This window comes from Lucilia sericata, unplaced genomic scaffold, assembly GCF_015586225.1.
Source record: "Lucilia sericata isolate MDLA Ls3-8-SP2 unplaced genomic scaffold, ASM1558622v1 Contig000051F_arrow, whole genome shotgun sequence".
NCBI classification, from domain to species: Eukaryota; Metazoa; Arthropoda; class Insecta; order Diptera; family Calliphoridae; genus Lucilia; species Lucilia sericata.
The window spans coordinates 101,172-115,783 of NW_023994087.1; the positions used below are offsets into that span (position 1 = coordinate 101,172).

Genomic DNA, 14,612 nt, shown 5'->3' on the forward strand with positions numbered 1-14,612 from the left:
CGGGCTTCGGTCCTCACGATTTTTGCCGTTCTTTAGCATTAGTAAGTCATTTTAGTCGTCATGGTTAACGAAAATTCCCAAACTTATGATGTTATACATATTTTCCATATTTTTTAATTGTTCACTGCGGCTACAGTAGAAGAATGAGAAATATTAACTTTGACTTCTCGTAGCTTTTAAATCTAAAAGCATTTAAAATATAGAATTCGCGATACCTTTTGGTGTTTTAAATTCAAATATGTACAAATTATTTCATTTAATTCCCCAGAAAAGAAAATACTTGTGGATATAAGTCAGTTTCATTGAGTTAATTTTTTTTTTTTATTTAACCATTTAAGATTACATAAATGTTATTTATGGCAAATTTATTTTTGATACTAGTGTTAATATGAATTATGGTGTTGAAGCCATTTTCTAAAGAGATATTTGTATGGAAACTATGGTCAAATAAGATTCGATCAATATAAAAATCCGAATAAATGAGTAACGAACAAGTAAGAGTGTTATATTCTGCTATGTCCCTTCCTGAAGGGGACATGGGCTGGTATAAAACTAAAATCTGATGACATGCTCACATATTTCTCCAGGTGATTTCAACGTAATATATGTACATTAGATCGACTCACTCTGTATGGAAAGTAAAAACGTGTTTTTGTTACCCCTCTCAAAATTTACCTTGCTTTGTTATATGATGATTCCTAAAATATTCTAAGTCCAGCCATGGCCGTTCGTGAGCTGGACCAAATTTAGTTTTGTTTTGAGACAATATATAAAATATGGGGTATCATTTGAAAGGTGTTTTAAAGCCGCGTCTAATGATGTGTTAATCATAAGTAACCGTTTTCTCACAATTGTCATATTCCAAAAAATTTTTAAGATTTTGGAAGTGTTTAGCAAATTTTAAAAACAGATTCAGAAAAATGTTATCACTTCCCCTATATTTTTTTGTCGCACGGTGTAATTCATATCTATGAAATATTTTTATACATGCGATAAGTGATTTTGTTTATAAAAAAATTATTTCCTTTTTATAATATAAGTATATTTTTGTGTAGTGGTATCACATGTATGTATATAAGCTTATGAATGTGTGTGTGATATTTGTCTTAAAGCGATATTTCGTTTACTATATTTGTGTATTTGTTATACTCTGTTTTTGGCGATTTGACAAAAATGAAAAAATTAACATAAATATTAGAAAGAATACATTCGCAGCAGTTACCGAAATAAAAAATATTTTCTAAAAAACAATTTTAGTGCTGCTCAAAATGATTAGAGTGCAATAAATCTAAACACCAATAACATAGGCGAATTGAATTAATTTTTTTTTTTAAGTTTGTTCCAATTGGAACATATTAATTTTGTGAAAATTAATTTTTATTTAATTTTATTTCCAAATCGTAAAGTAGTTTTCTATTTTAAATTACTTTTAATAATATAGGAACAGAAATATCCTCGATTTACACTATTTTATTTCTTTTATAAACTTTCTTCTGACAAAAAAAAAAAAATGTTTAAATATCTTTTTTTTGGAAATAATGAAGAAATAGCTCCTGTGGACAATTTTTGATAGGACCAATAGGTGAAAAGTTACATTCATTTGATTAAAACCTGAACGACCACAATGTTTTGACCACCTCTAATCTGGCAGATCTTGACCTATAGAGCTGAAAATTAGTGTCTGACCTCCTATCCAATAGTACTAACCTTGACATGAAATTGCCCATATGTGAAATTTTTAAAGTAGATGTCTTTTTGGTTTTCTAGATCTCCTAATGAGTGATTTTTGGAAATTTAGGGATAAAAATTATTAAAACAGGGTTTCTTAAATATTTTACACAATATTAGTTGTAGTTGTAAGAAAGACTACATAAAAATTTGTTGAAATTAAACTTTTACTGTTTTTTCCAGTATTGTATCTATTATTCTAATAAATACTATCACCCTTATTCACAAACAAAATTTTTATTTTATAAACAGTTTATAAATTAGATTTTGTATGGAAATTTTGTTTTATAAACCTTTTATAAAATAAAAATGTTGTTTGTGAATAAGGGGGTATATAATTAAAAAAAAAATATTTTTAAACATATGAATGTATATTTTGTACTTTCTTATGTTCTAAAGGGTGTAAATTTTTCTATAGATGCATGTATACTACATGCAAATAAACATGAAATATTAGCTATTAATATCTCGAATAATCCTATATGATAATGGTACAAGTACATGCACACCAGTGTTGGTGGTAGCGATAAATGGAGTATAATGATATTAAATGAGACTTGATAATAAATGTCGTTAATAAGTGAACATAACTGTTATAATGTTATAACAACACATGCGAAATTATTGTATACAGTAATTTAATAAAATTATAGTACACATTCGTTGGATGATGATTTCATAAATTTTGATCTCCAATTGTGTTATAACCAGAGAATCCAAAAATATTCCACCAATAATATGGTAATGACAACTACTTACCGTCTTCGTTACTTAGAATTACTCTAGTAATGACTTCCTTTTAATCTGATATAGAAGTACTTTATTTTCGGTTTTGTCATTTTGTTTTCACATTTTATTTAATTACGTATTAAGAATTGTGTTTTACAAAAAAGAAAACAAAATTAAATTTTTATGTGAAAACTATTATTTAAAACGCAATAAAATAGCTAAGCAGTGGTTTAGTGAGTAGAATGAACATTTAACCGAAGTCCTCTCTTATTGTTTTAAGCCCATTAAATACTTAAGCAGTAAAAATGAAAAATATCAGATCAGTGTATATTTCAGAAAGTGATATACATATATAATTTCTGTATATCTTAAGTAAGTACAACTATTTTAATGTATTTGAATACAAACCAAATTTACAAATATATGTACATACATATATAATTGTTCGTTATTGTTATTATTTAAAGATTGGATTTTATTATTTATGTTGCTTGAATCAATGACCTTATGGTTGAATTTTTTCGATAATTTATTTTAATTGGGTTCGAGATGATGATAATTTTCTTATTATGCTATTTTTGCAAAATGCAATGTTTATTTTAATTTTGGTTTTGTTGTGGTTGTTGTCTGCTGCAAAATTTTTATGATGTCTGTTGTTGTTGCGTTTAATGGTCTTCTTGAGATGCATTCATTCATGCAAATCTTAAACTTAGTTTCAATTTGGAAAAGTACTGATGTACTCTTGTGAAGTAGAGTAAATAAGTATTGTATGGCCCAATGCTTGCTTGTATGGGTTTGTTTGAGTGTGGAGACGATTATACATACATGTATGAGGGCATGCATGAAATATTCACGTATTGATAAGATGGTCGGACGGTAAGCGAATTTCAAGGTGATAATTCGAATGCATTCATAGGCGGCGTTGAGAAACATCTGTTTGCTTACAATAAATAAGGGTCATGTATGTCTGATAAACTTCTAATAAAAGTGCAGTATAAATATGAGATGCTTTGCCGGTATAGAGTATGATTTCGCAAGATGAAGTCGTTCACAGCAGTTGCAGTAATTGCTTTGGCAATTTTTGCCTTGGCCTCCTCCAAACATATCGAGTCCAAAGTGGCAGATAAGGACTTTTTGGTTAAACAGAAATTTTTGCTTGACATTTTGCAGCATGTTTATCAGGATGATGTTTTTGTAAAGAAGTATGATGAGAGCTATATCAATTATAAGCCTTGGGAACATGTAGAGGACTACAATGAGATCGATTTGATCAAGGATTTCTTTGAGTTATGGCAGCACAAACCCATCTATGATGATGAGATTTTCTCACCTATCTACGAACGCCACGTTGAATACGCTCACTACCTTGCTCGCTTGTTCTATTTTGCTAAGGATTGGAATTCCTTTACCCATGCCGTCTACTGGGCTCGCATGCATGTCAATAAACAATTGTTTATCTATTCCTTGACTGTAGCTAGTATTCACCGCGAGGATTTGAGAGGCATCGTTTTGCCAGCTATCTACGAAATTCAACCATGGCACTTCTTCGATATTGACACTTTGGAGTTGTCTGAGAAATATAGAATGCACGGATTCCACAATGTTAAGAAATTGGACAATCTTTATAATGTGGTAATCAAGTCTAACTATAGTAATGTTTATGGCGATGTAAACTATGACCACAACTTGGCCTACTTCTTGGAAGATATTGGTTTCAATGCATTCTATTACTATTATAACATCGATTATCCCCATTGGGCCAATGGCCCTGTCGGTCATGAGTTGCATAAGGATCGCCGTGGAGAATTTTATCTTTTCTTGCACTGGCAATTATTGGCTCGTTACTATTTGGAACGTTTGTCCGTTGATTTGGGTGAAATTCCACACTTTAACATTTACCAGCCTTACGAAAATGGTTATTTCAGTAATTTACACTACTACAAGGGTGTTAGCTTTCCCGACCGTGATAATCACTACAACTTCTACTATGAGGACAACTACCAATACGCCAAGGATATTGAATACTATGGCGCTCGTTTGGCTCATTATGTCGATACCACCAATGATGACTACTTGGTAGCTGTCGACAAATTGGGCAACATGATCCAAGGCAATCCCGATTCCGTCAACTTCAAAAAGTACGGTAGTTTAGACCATCTATACCGCGAATTGGTTAATGAAGGTCGTCCCTACGGCAAATATGGCGAAACACTACCAGCCATACTCATGCATTACGAAACATCTTTACGCGATCCCTTGTTCTATTCCATCTACAAAGACATCGTTTCGTACTATTGGCGTTTAACATCAACTTACCCTGAATACAAATCTAAAGATTTGGAATTCCCAGGTGTTAAAATCGATAACGTACACATGCCAGAAGGACTCACTACATACTTTGAATACTTTGATGCCGACATCAGCAACGCTGTGAACGTTGAAGTTCCCAACTCAGAAAGCTCAGCCGATGCTCTCTTCAAGTTCGGTCGCAACTCACAGTTACATGGACAAAGCTTTGTTATAAAAGCTCGTCAATTACGTTTGAACCACAAACCATTCGAATATACTTTGGACGTGACATCAGACAAAAGCCAAAAGGCCATCGTAAAGGTGTTCATTGGTCCGAAATACGATGAAAATGGTCATCTGATACATTTGGAAGACAACTACATGAACTTCTTCGAATTGGATCACTACGTTGTGGACTTGGTCGATGGTGTCAACCACTTGAAACGTAGCTCTGATGACTTCAATTGGTATGTCAGCGACCGCACTACCTACTTGGAGCTCTACCAAAAGGTTATGGATGCCACCAATAGCGACTACAAATTCCCTCTTAATCAGGATGAAGCTCACTGTGGTATACCCCGACGCATCATGTTGCCAAAGGGAAAGAAGGGGGGCATGCCATTCCAATTATTTTTCATTGTTTATCCATACCATGCTCCTGAAGTCCCACAATACTCAACTTATGACCCCGTTATTTCTTGCGGTATTGGCTCTGGTAGTCGTTTTATCGACGCTCTACCCTTCGGATTCCCTTTCAATCGTCCCATCCACCACGACTATTACTTCAATGTTGATAACATCAAATTCTACGATATTAAAATTTATCACAAAGACGATCACACCAACGTGGTTTAAGAATCTATCTTAATAACAATTTATTGTAATTTAAAAAGTAAAAAATTTGTTAAATAAATACATTTTTAATAAAATAGAAGTGTAAATTTTTCGAGAGTCTTAATAATTGTAATTTGAAAATGTATTGTAATCTGAAAATCTTAAACATTTTGTAGTTTGAAATGTATTGAGCTTTTCTTTTTCTGAACAAGCAAAAATGAAACCAAAATAGTGAAAGTTTTAGAAATTTGAAAAATCAGAGTGGTTTTCCCATAAAAAAGCAAATACGAAAATCGTAAAATGTTTTCTTTTTACGTTGTTTTTTGGGTATTGATTTTTTATACCCTACACCACTTTAGTGGGTAGGGTATATAAGTTTTATACAAGTCTTGATGACCTTGCCAAATTTCATATAGATCGGGTCTCATTTGACCCTAGCTCCCATACAAAGTCCCCTTCAGAAAATGACTTGAATGTCCAAAATTATCTTATAAACTCTAATATCGCTATGAAATTCAGTACAAAAGAATATTATGTAAATATAAATCTATTCACAAAATTTTATCGAGATTGATCCATATTTGCCCCTAGCCCCCATATAAAGCCTCTTTTAGAAAATTAGTTTTTCGTCCATGAATTGCTTAAATGTATCGCAACAAGGTACTATTGAAGATAATTGCTTTATTATGAAAAATAAATCACATTTGATATACATAACTGGTGTAGGGTATCATATGGTCGGTCACGCCCGACTAAACTTGTTTTAAATTATGTATAAAGCAGACCGCAGAATATTAAATAGATTCGGACAGGCAAATAAAACACATTTTAAAATACTTTTATATAATCATACCTTTATTTAGTTTGTTTTTTATATATTTTTGAACATATATTTTTTTTTATTTTTTACTTTTGTTTTTTTTTTTTTTTTTTTTTTGTTTTGCACACAATCATCATGAAAAAGGAGTCCTGATTTTATTTTATTTTCTAACCACTTTAAGCAGCAAACATTTATTAAATCAAGATCCTTAACTTAAAGTAAATTATTTTATTTTTTATGTTTTGGGGAAAATATCATTTCAGTTTTGTCTGTCGGTTGTTCACGGTTACTTTTTCAGTAATTAATAATAATTGATTTTAGATTTTGGTTTCTTTTAAAATTACTTTTCCTACTTATACAAATAACATTTCTAGAATAGTTTGATTTTGTTTGATTTCATCTTGGGGTATGGGAGTTCATTTCGATTAATTTTTTTTTTTTTTTGGATTGGGAGAGGGGTGGTTGTGTGTGTATTTGTGAATTATTATTATATATTATTTAGTTTTATTTTGTTTATAAGTACCTGTAGTGTTTTTTCATCTTTTTACTTTCTAGATTTTTTTTGATTTTAATTTACATGTAATTTTTATTTGTTTGTTAATTTTAATTGTTTATTTATTTAGTAAATATTTGTTTATTTGTTTGACATAATTTGATCTTGATCTCAGTTTTGAATTTATTTAATTTTGTTGCTTTTTATTATTGTTATTGTTGGTAAAATTACGTATAATCAAATGTCTTTTATTAATTTTGCAGACAATTTTATTTTTAAGGACAAACAAACAATTTAAAAAAATATAATAAATGCATTCATTGTCTTTTTATGTTTTTGTTATTTTGTTAATTTTTATTGTTTATAAAATTCAACATTTTAAAAATTCGATTTTTTACAAAATAAAAAATACAAATTATAAGATTAAGATTTATTTATTTATTTATTCAAATATTCGTTTAGCTTAAAATAAATTTGCTTATTTTATTTATTTAGTTTTTTTTACAAATTTTCTTATAAAACAAAATTGTTATTTCTTGTTCTTATGTAAAAACTTATAGAATTTGGTATTAGAATCGTTTCTTGTATGAATGTATGTGTATTTGATTGAGTTATATAATCAATGTATCGATTAATTAATGTATGTTTGTGTGTGTTTAGGTTTTTTTTTTTACAAATTAATTATTTATTTTATATGTATATACATAGAAAGCTTATACATATGTACATTCATATGTATTCTAATTTAGTTTTTATTATCTTTTTAATTATTTATTTTTAATTTATTTTGCCTTGGAAATTTTATATTTATTATTTTATTTAAGTTGTAATTTAATTAGTTCTAATTGTTTGTTTTTTATGTTTTTCACTCTTCAATTGTTGTTTTTTACAATTTGACACAATTTTCTAATGGAAATTGAATTTTATTTTGTTAAATTGTTTTATGGCAGACGGTTGTTGCTTTTTATTATTTTAATTAATTCAACACCCTACTTTATGCAAGAATCTTAAACAAGGCTGGATAACAGTAAAATATATACTATATATATTTTTAATTTGGAAACTGCAATTTACATAGTGTAAATATTAAAACGATGTGGATATTTTACTATGAGTTTAGGTGGTTATAAAACAAAGTTATCTTTATTCTATTAATACGGTAAATTTATAATTTTAATTTTGCCTCTTTATATGAAAATGTTTAAAGAAAATATATATTTTTGGAAATTCCATTCAAAATAGAATTTTTAATATATTTCAAAATTCCGGAAATAATTAATTTTTGAACTATTGTAATTTTTCTAATAAAATTATATTTATTATTAGAAAATGTAGAATAAGATGATTTATCAGAAAAGAGTCAAAGATTTCGATTGCTACAATCTGCTTTTATGTATTTAGAAAGTCGATCTATATACATATGTATGTATATACATATACATACATACATATGTATGTATTTATATATTTTTTCCAAATACATTTTTTAATCACTTGTTGAATTAACATAATTACTTTGTTTTTGATTATTTTATTTTTTGTTTCGTTCTTTACAAATTATGTATAAAAATTAATTAAACAATTTTATATTTTAATACGTAAAATATTAATAATATTATTTTTAATATTAATTAATTTTTTGTTTTGTTTATCAAACAACATAAATAAAAATTATCTCACTAATTTTCAATCTCCCTCTTATTGTTTAATGTTTATTATTTATTTAAGTTTTTCTCACAATTTAATCTATTTATTTGCATATTGTTTCAATATTTTATTTTGTGTGTGTGTGTGTGTATGTCTGTGTATATTTGAGCGTTTGTGTTTTACCTATTTCTATGGTTTTCTTTTGTTATGAATTTAATTTAATTTATTTTTTTATTTATTTATTCAATACAACAAAAAAACAGAGTACAGTTGTTGTTGCTTTTATATTGTTAAACATTTATAAACAATTATGACCATTTGGTCACAGTTGACGCCGATGTCGTTGTCGGTGCGCAGCAATCGCTGATACACTATGACTCCAACTGCTGCTGCAGAGGAAACACATAAACACAAATGCCACCGGCAAAAGTATATTTGTTGTTGCTGCCAATTGTGTTGTTAGTGTTATTGTTGTTGCTATTCTAGTAGCTCCTCCCGTTAAGGCGGAATTGTCTGGATCACCATTTAAACGTTTTGAACCCTCGAGCCCCAAGAGATTTGGTGAAATTGTTGTGGGCGGCCCTATACTTAGCATTAAACGCTGTTGTACATTTTTATGAAAGACATGTAATATCGACACTTCGCACAGTAGAAGAATGCTAGTTTGATATTTGGGAACGGCTTGGAAAAAGCCCTGCAGCACCTGGCTGTGTGGATAAATTTCCAGGGAGGAATATGTCGCTGATCCCTCATATGTATCCTGCGTAATTCGTTGGAATGGTGTTTTATAAACCTAAAATTATTACAAAAATTTAAACATTTAGTCGAAAAGATTTAATTAGAAGAATTCTTGTTTAAAGAAAATTTCAATATTGTCATATTCAATAAAATTAAAATTTTTAAGGTAAATTTTATTTATTTATCTAAACAATACAAAACAATTTCAAATTATATTCTAACCAAATTTACCAAGGTGACGATGACTGATAAGCTAGTACATTACAAATTAGCCTACCGGGCAATCTGGAACATTTTGTGAAAATTGTATTTTTAAGATCACTTACTTGAATATATTTGATGCGACTAAAAAAAAATTTAAAAAAACTTCAATTTTATGAATCAAAAAAGGGGAATTCCAAAATAAATCGACCAAAATACGCTGTTTTAAATTTTTGTATATAATCTACTCCTTAATGCGATTTCTATGGCGTATAGATTGGATCCTTAACTTATACGGTTCATATGTTATGGGTCTCTTCTTTGAACATTCAAACATGACAAAAAATATTTAAAAATGACGTCTGATTTTAATTAAATATGGAGGGAATATTATCCTGAATATCTAAATTTTGACCTCCATTTTTTTTCAATTTCTCTTTGTAATTATAACCTGTGACACTATCAGATAGACAGACATTTCTCTATGGGCCATAATGTGATTCTGAGATAAAACATATAACAAACTATGAAAGATATTATCGATTAGATTTTAAATTATCAGTGCGATAGAAAAAATCAAAATAAGCGAGATATTTTTAAAAAACTAAATTTTTTAACCGTTGATCCCCAATATTGACGAATTTTCCTGGGGAGATATGTTCTTTTGAAATTGTGTCAGCTCATAAGGTTACATCACATTTTTATTTTGGAAGACATCATAAACAAAAAAGTTTTTAAATCACGACAATTTTTCTATTAAACCTCATTTAAACATATAAAAATACAAATTTTGGAAAATATATAAATAAAACCAATTTATATTTTTTGAGGAGTAACTAATTTTTTTTAATGTAAAAATCATTCAAGTTAACTATTAATTAATTTTAATTTCTTACTTAATTAAAACATTAATGCAGTATAATTTTAAATAATAATCAAACTTACCTTTCTTCCATTAATATACCAAGTTATATTTGCTGACGGATATGAAGGACCAATCGTACAAACGGCCTTAAAGTTGTCATTTGCCGTTATGACTTTCTTATCTACTTGCATGGTGGGATCATCTTTAGGCAGTTCAATTACCTGCATATGAGCAGATCGTATATCGGTGTGAAAAAGCGGAGCATCTTCTGATACTTCGCATTGATAATTTCCGGTCAATTCACGTGTAACTCCCTTAAGAGTAACAGAAGTGGCATCAGAATTTGTCAACTGTAAAGAAATGTAATTTTCTTATTAAAATATTTAAAAATATACACCCAAGAAAAGTGAACAGAGATTGTAGTAAAGAATATATTGTACTTTCGCCAAAAATATGTCTTTCTATATTTTTAATGTATTTTTTGCTCATTGTATTTCGATTCCTTAATAAGGGTTTGTTTTAAATTTATATTTTATTTTATATATACTTTTGGGGAGTTATTTCATTATATTTTTTTTATTACACGAAATAAAAAAATATTTGTTTAATAGACGGCCTTCGGTCGTGCGCAAGTTTTTTTTCTTCTGAGGTATATTGGACACCGGCTTCGCTATGAATACACTCTACGTGTAAGCGTTCGGCCTTAGACCGGCTATTTAGGAAATATTTACTAAGTGAAGCCTATGTTGGACATATTATAGAGTGGTAAATCCTAGCGCCCGGCCGTATGCCGGCTATTTAGGAAATCTTATTAAGCGATTAAATTAAAATGTATTAAACTTTGGAGCCCCACTCGAAAGTATGCGCGACCTACATTTTTTAGAAATGACACTAAAACCGAATTGTTCCATAATTTTTTATTTTTTTAACTACAGATTTTTTAATTGGAGCTTATTTTATTTTAAAATGATGTATTTTTTTCATATGAAATAAATCCCTAAAAATGGGGGAGTTATTTCATTTTAATTTAGGGAGTTATTTCATTTCGTTGGGGCTTTTCTTTATTTTTTAATTGGGGAGTTATTCCATATTGAATAAGTCCCCAAATTCGAGGAATTATTTAATTTTTGTTTTGGGGAGTTATTTCATGACGCCTTTAATTATATTAATTATGTATACCTTATTAAATACCAAGACTGGAAGATATGTTAATTAAATCGCCACTCGATTCGCTTTATTAAATCCAAAATATTTTTATTTAACACAGGCCAGCCAGATATCGTGTCATAAAGTTAGAAAAAAATATTTTTGGCCACCTTTATTTATCAAATTTGATATGCCATTTGAAACTCCAATCTCACGACAGAACTGTTATATTTTCTTCTTTCTTTCTTTCTTTCTTTCTTTAATAACCTGAACTAGATTCGTATTCATCGCTGCTCAATCATTTAGAAAAGTATTTAGTATGGCCTCAGGTTTTCGACTTTTTTAAATTTTGTTGGCCTGTGTAATTAATTAAGCACGAATAAAATTTCGTATAAGTAGATGAAGAAAGGAAAAGTTGAGTTATTATTATATTTGAAAGAATGTTATTTAAATAAATAAATTACAAGATTTTTAAAAAATATAACAATGTAGTTTTAAATAATAACATAATTCAATACAAATTTCGATAATTCAATAGCTGTTTTTATTCCTTTTAAATAAGATGTATTTATAAATTATGTAAATTTCAAAAAAAATATTTTGTCAACAAATAACTTTGGACATGAAATTTCAATTCAATTCGAATACATTTGTACATTTATATCGAAGATACATTGTACATACATATGTATGTACATTGTACATATGTATTTGTAAATTAAATTTCAGTTATATCTCAGCAGTATGACGAACTAGTTCGACAACGGCGATATCAACAGGCACTAAGAACTACCACTAGTGAATTTTCAATCCAATCCAATGTTATTTACTGTTGCATTAAACATAGGAATGTCATTGGGAGTGGCGTATTGACACTTTATGCATAAATAACATGTTTCCGATAGTATCACTAGTTGAAATTTTCCAACAACACAGAAAAAAATAATTCATATTTGGAATGAATTTTGAAATAAATTGAATGAATCGAACATGACTTTTTTTTCCCAAACCATTTTCATTCAGAATATTAAAAGTTCATAAAATGTATGAATTTGTACATGAAAGATTTTTTTGTTTTTTTGTTCATTTTCTTTGATTTTCATCAAAAATGCAATAAATAAATTATAAATAAATATATAAATTATAATAAATTATATAAATTATAAATTATTAACCTATTAATATCTTCCATTTTTTAGAAAATAATCACATATTAGCGTATTTTTATGATAAATAAATAAAAATGCTGGAAAACAAAATATGAAATAAAAAAAACCAGCATATAGCTAAACATCCATTCTTCAGAAAATGCTGCATGTTACGCGCATATTTCATTGTTTTCAATCTAAAAATCATAAAGAAATAAAAAATTTTCTAAAGAAAATTTCAAACATTTTTTAACAAACAGAAAAATATAAAGAAAATTTTTAATATTTTAAGTCAAGGCTTCTAGATTATGTTTAAAAATATAAAAATGAAAAAATTCATACAATTTAGGAACTTATTCTTAAATATTATTAACTTTAGTCAATGAAAGCAGTTCATAATATTTATGCTGAAACTTTTTTCTGTGAAAAAATAAACATTTTAATTAAAAAAATAATTCTGAAACTGGGGTTGAACTTGGTGTCTATCGATTTGTACTTAGAAGCTCTCGCCACTGAGCTTACTGATCTCTTGTTAGTACAAGGATCTAATTGTTGTTATTTTTGTATTTTCTGCGTCATTAAATGCAAACGGACGCTTTCAGCATTACATTTCGTCAGAAATGTGCCATGTGGTTATTTTAAGCACAACGTGTGGCTATCAAATTGACATTCTTAAAACATTTAATTTATTTGAAATTTATGTTCATAAACTTCATGCGAAAATTTACCAAATGTGAACAATGGTGAAATGTAGTGTACGTTTAGGCATAATATCGACCACTTCATTTACGAGAGGTAACTAGTTAGTTGGTAATGCGGTATATAACTAGTGAAAGGTGCAAATTGGAACTTTTCGTTCCGTAGGGATATTTGTACAATTCACAATCGGTATACAATACAACCATACAACGATACGACATCGACTGTGAATTGGATTAGGTCAAATTATTTTACTTTGATTAGTGTTATTATTATTATTATTATCAAATTAAAAAATATTTCATGATTCCAAGAAACAAAGTTGGACCCATCATAAATACTACTATAGAATAAAGGACGGGATTACTATACATATTTTAAAGCAGTACACACTAATGCATTCGTACATACATACATATGTACATATAAACATCATCACTAATTCGGATGTGTGGTGACCGCGAACGAACCCTTTATAAATTTTCGATAACTTAATTAAAGCAAATTGAAATTTGGTCAATACTGTTGCCTCTTTTTGTCCGTATTTGTGTTTGTAGTCTTTTTTCTATTTTGAAAATGTCAATCGCAAACCAACCACCCCATATGGCAATGATTGTGAATGAGCCGCATAAGTGGTCACCATATAAATGCAGACATCATGTTTTCTACGTCATGCTTATATGATAAAAATCTAAAAAGAAAGGACAAATGTCATGCACTGGCAAAAAAAAGAAGAATAAAAACTGTACAATTCTATAAAAATATTGGACATTTTTGATTTAATCCGAAACAACAATTTTTGTTTTATTCTGTATTTTTTTACTATAGTATTGTTGTGCTATAATAGCGAGAGTTGATGTAGATGCAATCCTGTATTGAATCTGCACATCAACATGTACAATGCCAACAGGCGTTTGTTCATATTGGTGAAAAAAAGGAACATGGTTATCAAACGAAAAAATACAAAATATGAATATTATGCACACAATGCGCTTACCATTCCTATGGCAATATTCAAAGTACAAAATACCATAAAAAACTTAAAATATACAAAAATTAAAGCCAGATGGCGAACAGTGGAGTAGTTCCAAAACATGAAAACTACAATATAGGGTAATTCCACAGACATTTCGACCACTTCAAATTTTCATCCCTTTCGATTTTGTTATAACTCGAAACATACATTCTACTCTTAATTGCGGTTTCTATGGCGTATAAATTTGATCCTTACATCATTCGGTTCATATTTTATGGGCCTCTAAAGTAGGGCATCTC

The 14,612-nt window shown here is 28.7% G+C and overlaps 2 protein-coding genes across 8 annotated transcripts in view; one reads left to right on the plus strand and one right to left on the minus strand.

The window, feature by feature from the left end:
• The first annotated feature begins 3,370 nt into the window (after positions 1–3,370).
• LOC119615998 (larval serum protein 2) lies at positions 3,371–5,746 on the plus strand. The gene has a single exon (XM_037972101.1). The coding sequence runs from the start codon at positions 3,496–3,498 to the stop codon at positions 5,599–5,601; it is 2,106 nt and encodes a 701-aa protein (XP_037828029.1). The 5' UTR covers positions 3,371–3,495; the 3' UTR covers positions 5,602–5,746.
• Positions 5,747–7,355: 1,609 nt separating this feature from the next.
• The window catches only part of LOC119615972, a 111,714-nt gene continuing 104,457 nt past the window's right edge, over positions 7,356–14,612 (minus strand). For all 7 annotated transcript variants that reach the window (XM_037972046.1, XM_037972047.1, XM_037972048.1 and 4 more), the window contains 2 exons: positions 10,425–10,694; positions 7,356–9,333 (listed from right to left, as the gene is read on the minus strand). In XM_037972046.1, the coding sequence (XP_037827974.1) occupies positions 8,863–9,333; positions 10,425–10,694 (741 nt within the window). In that variant the 3' untranslated portion in view covers positions 7,356–8,862. The remainder of the gene's footprint in view (positions 9,334–10,424; positions 10,695–14,612) is intronic.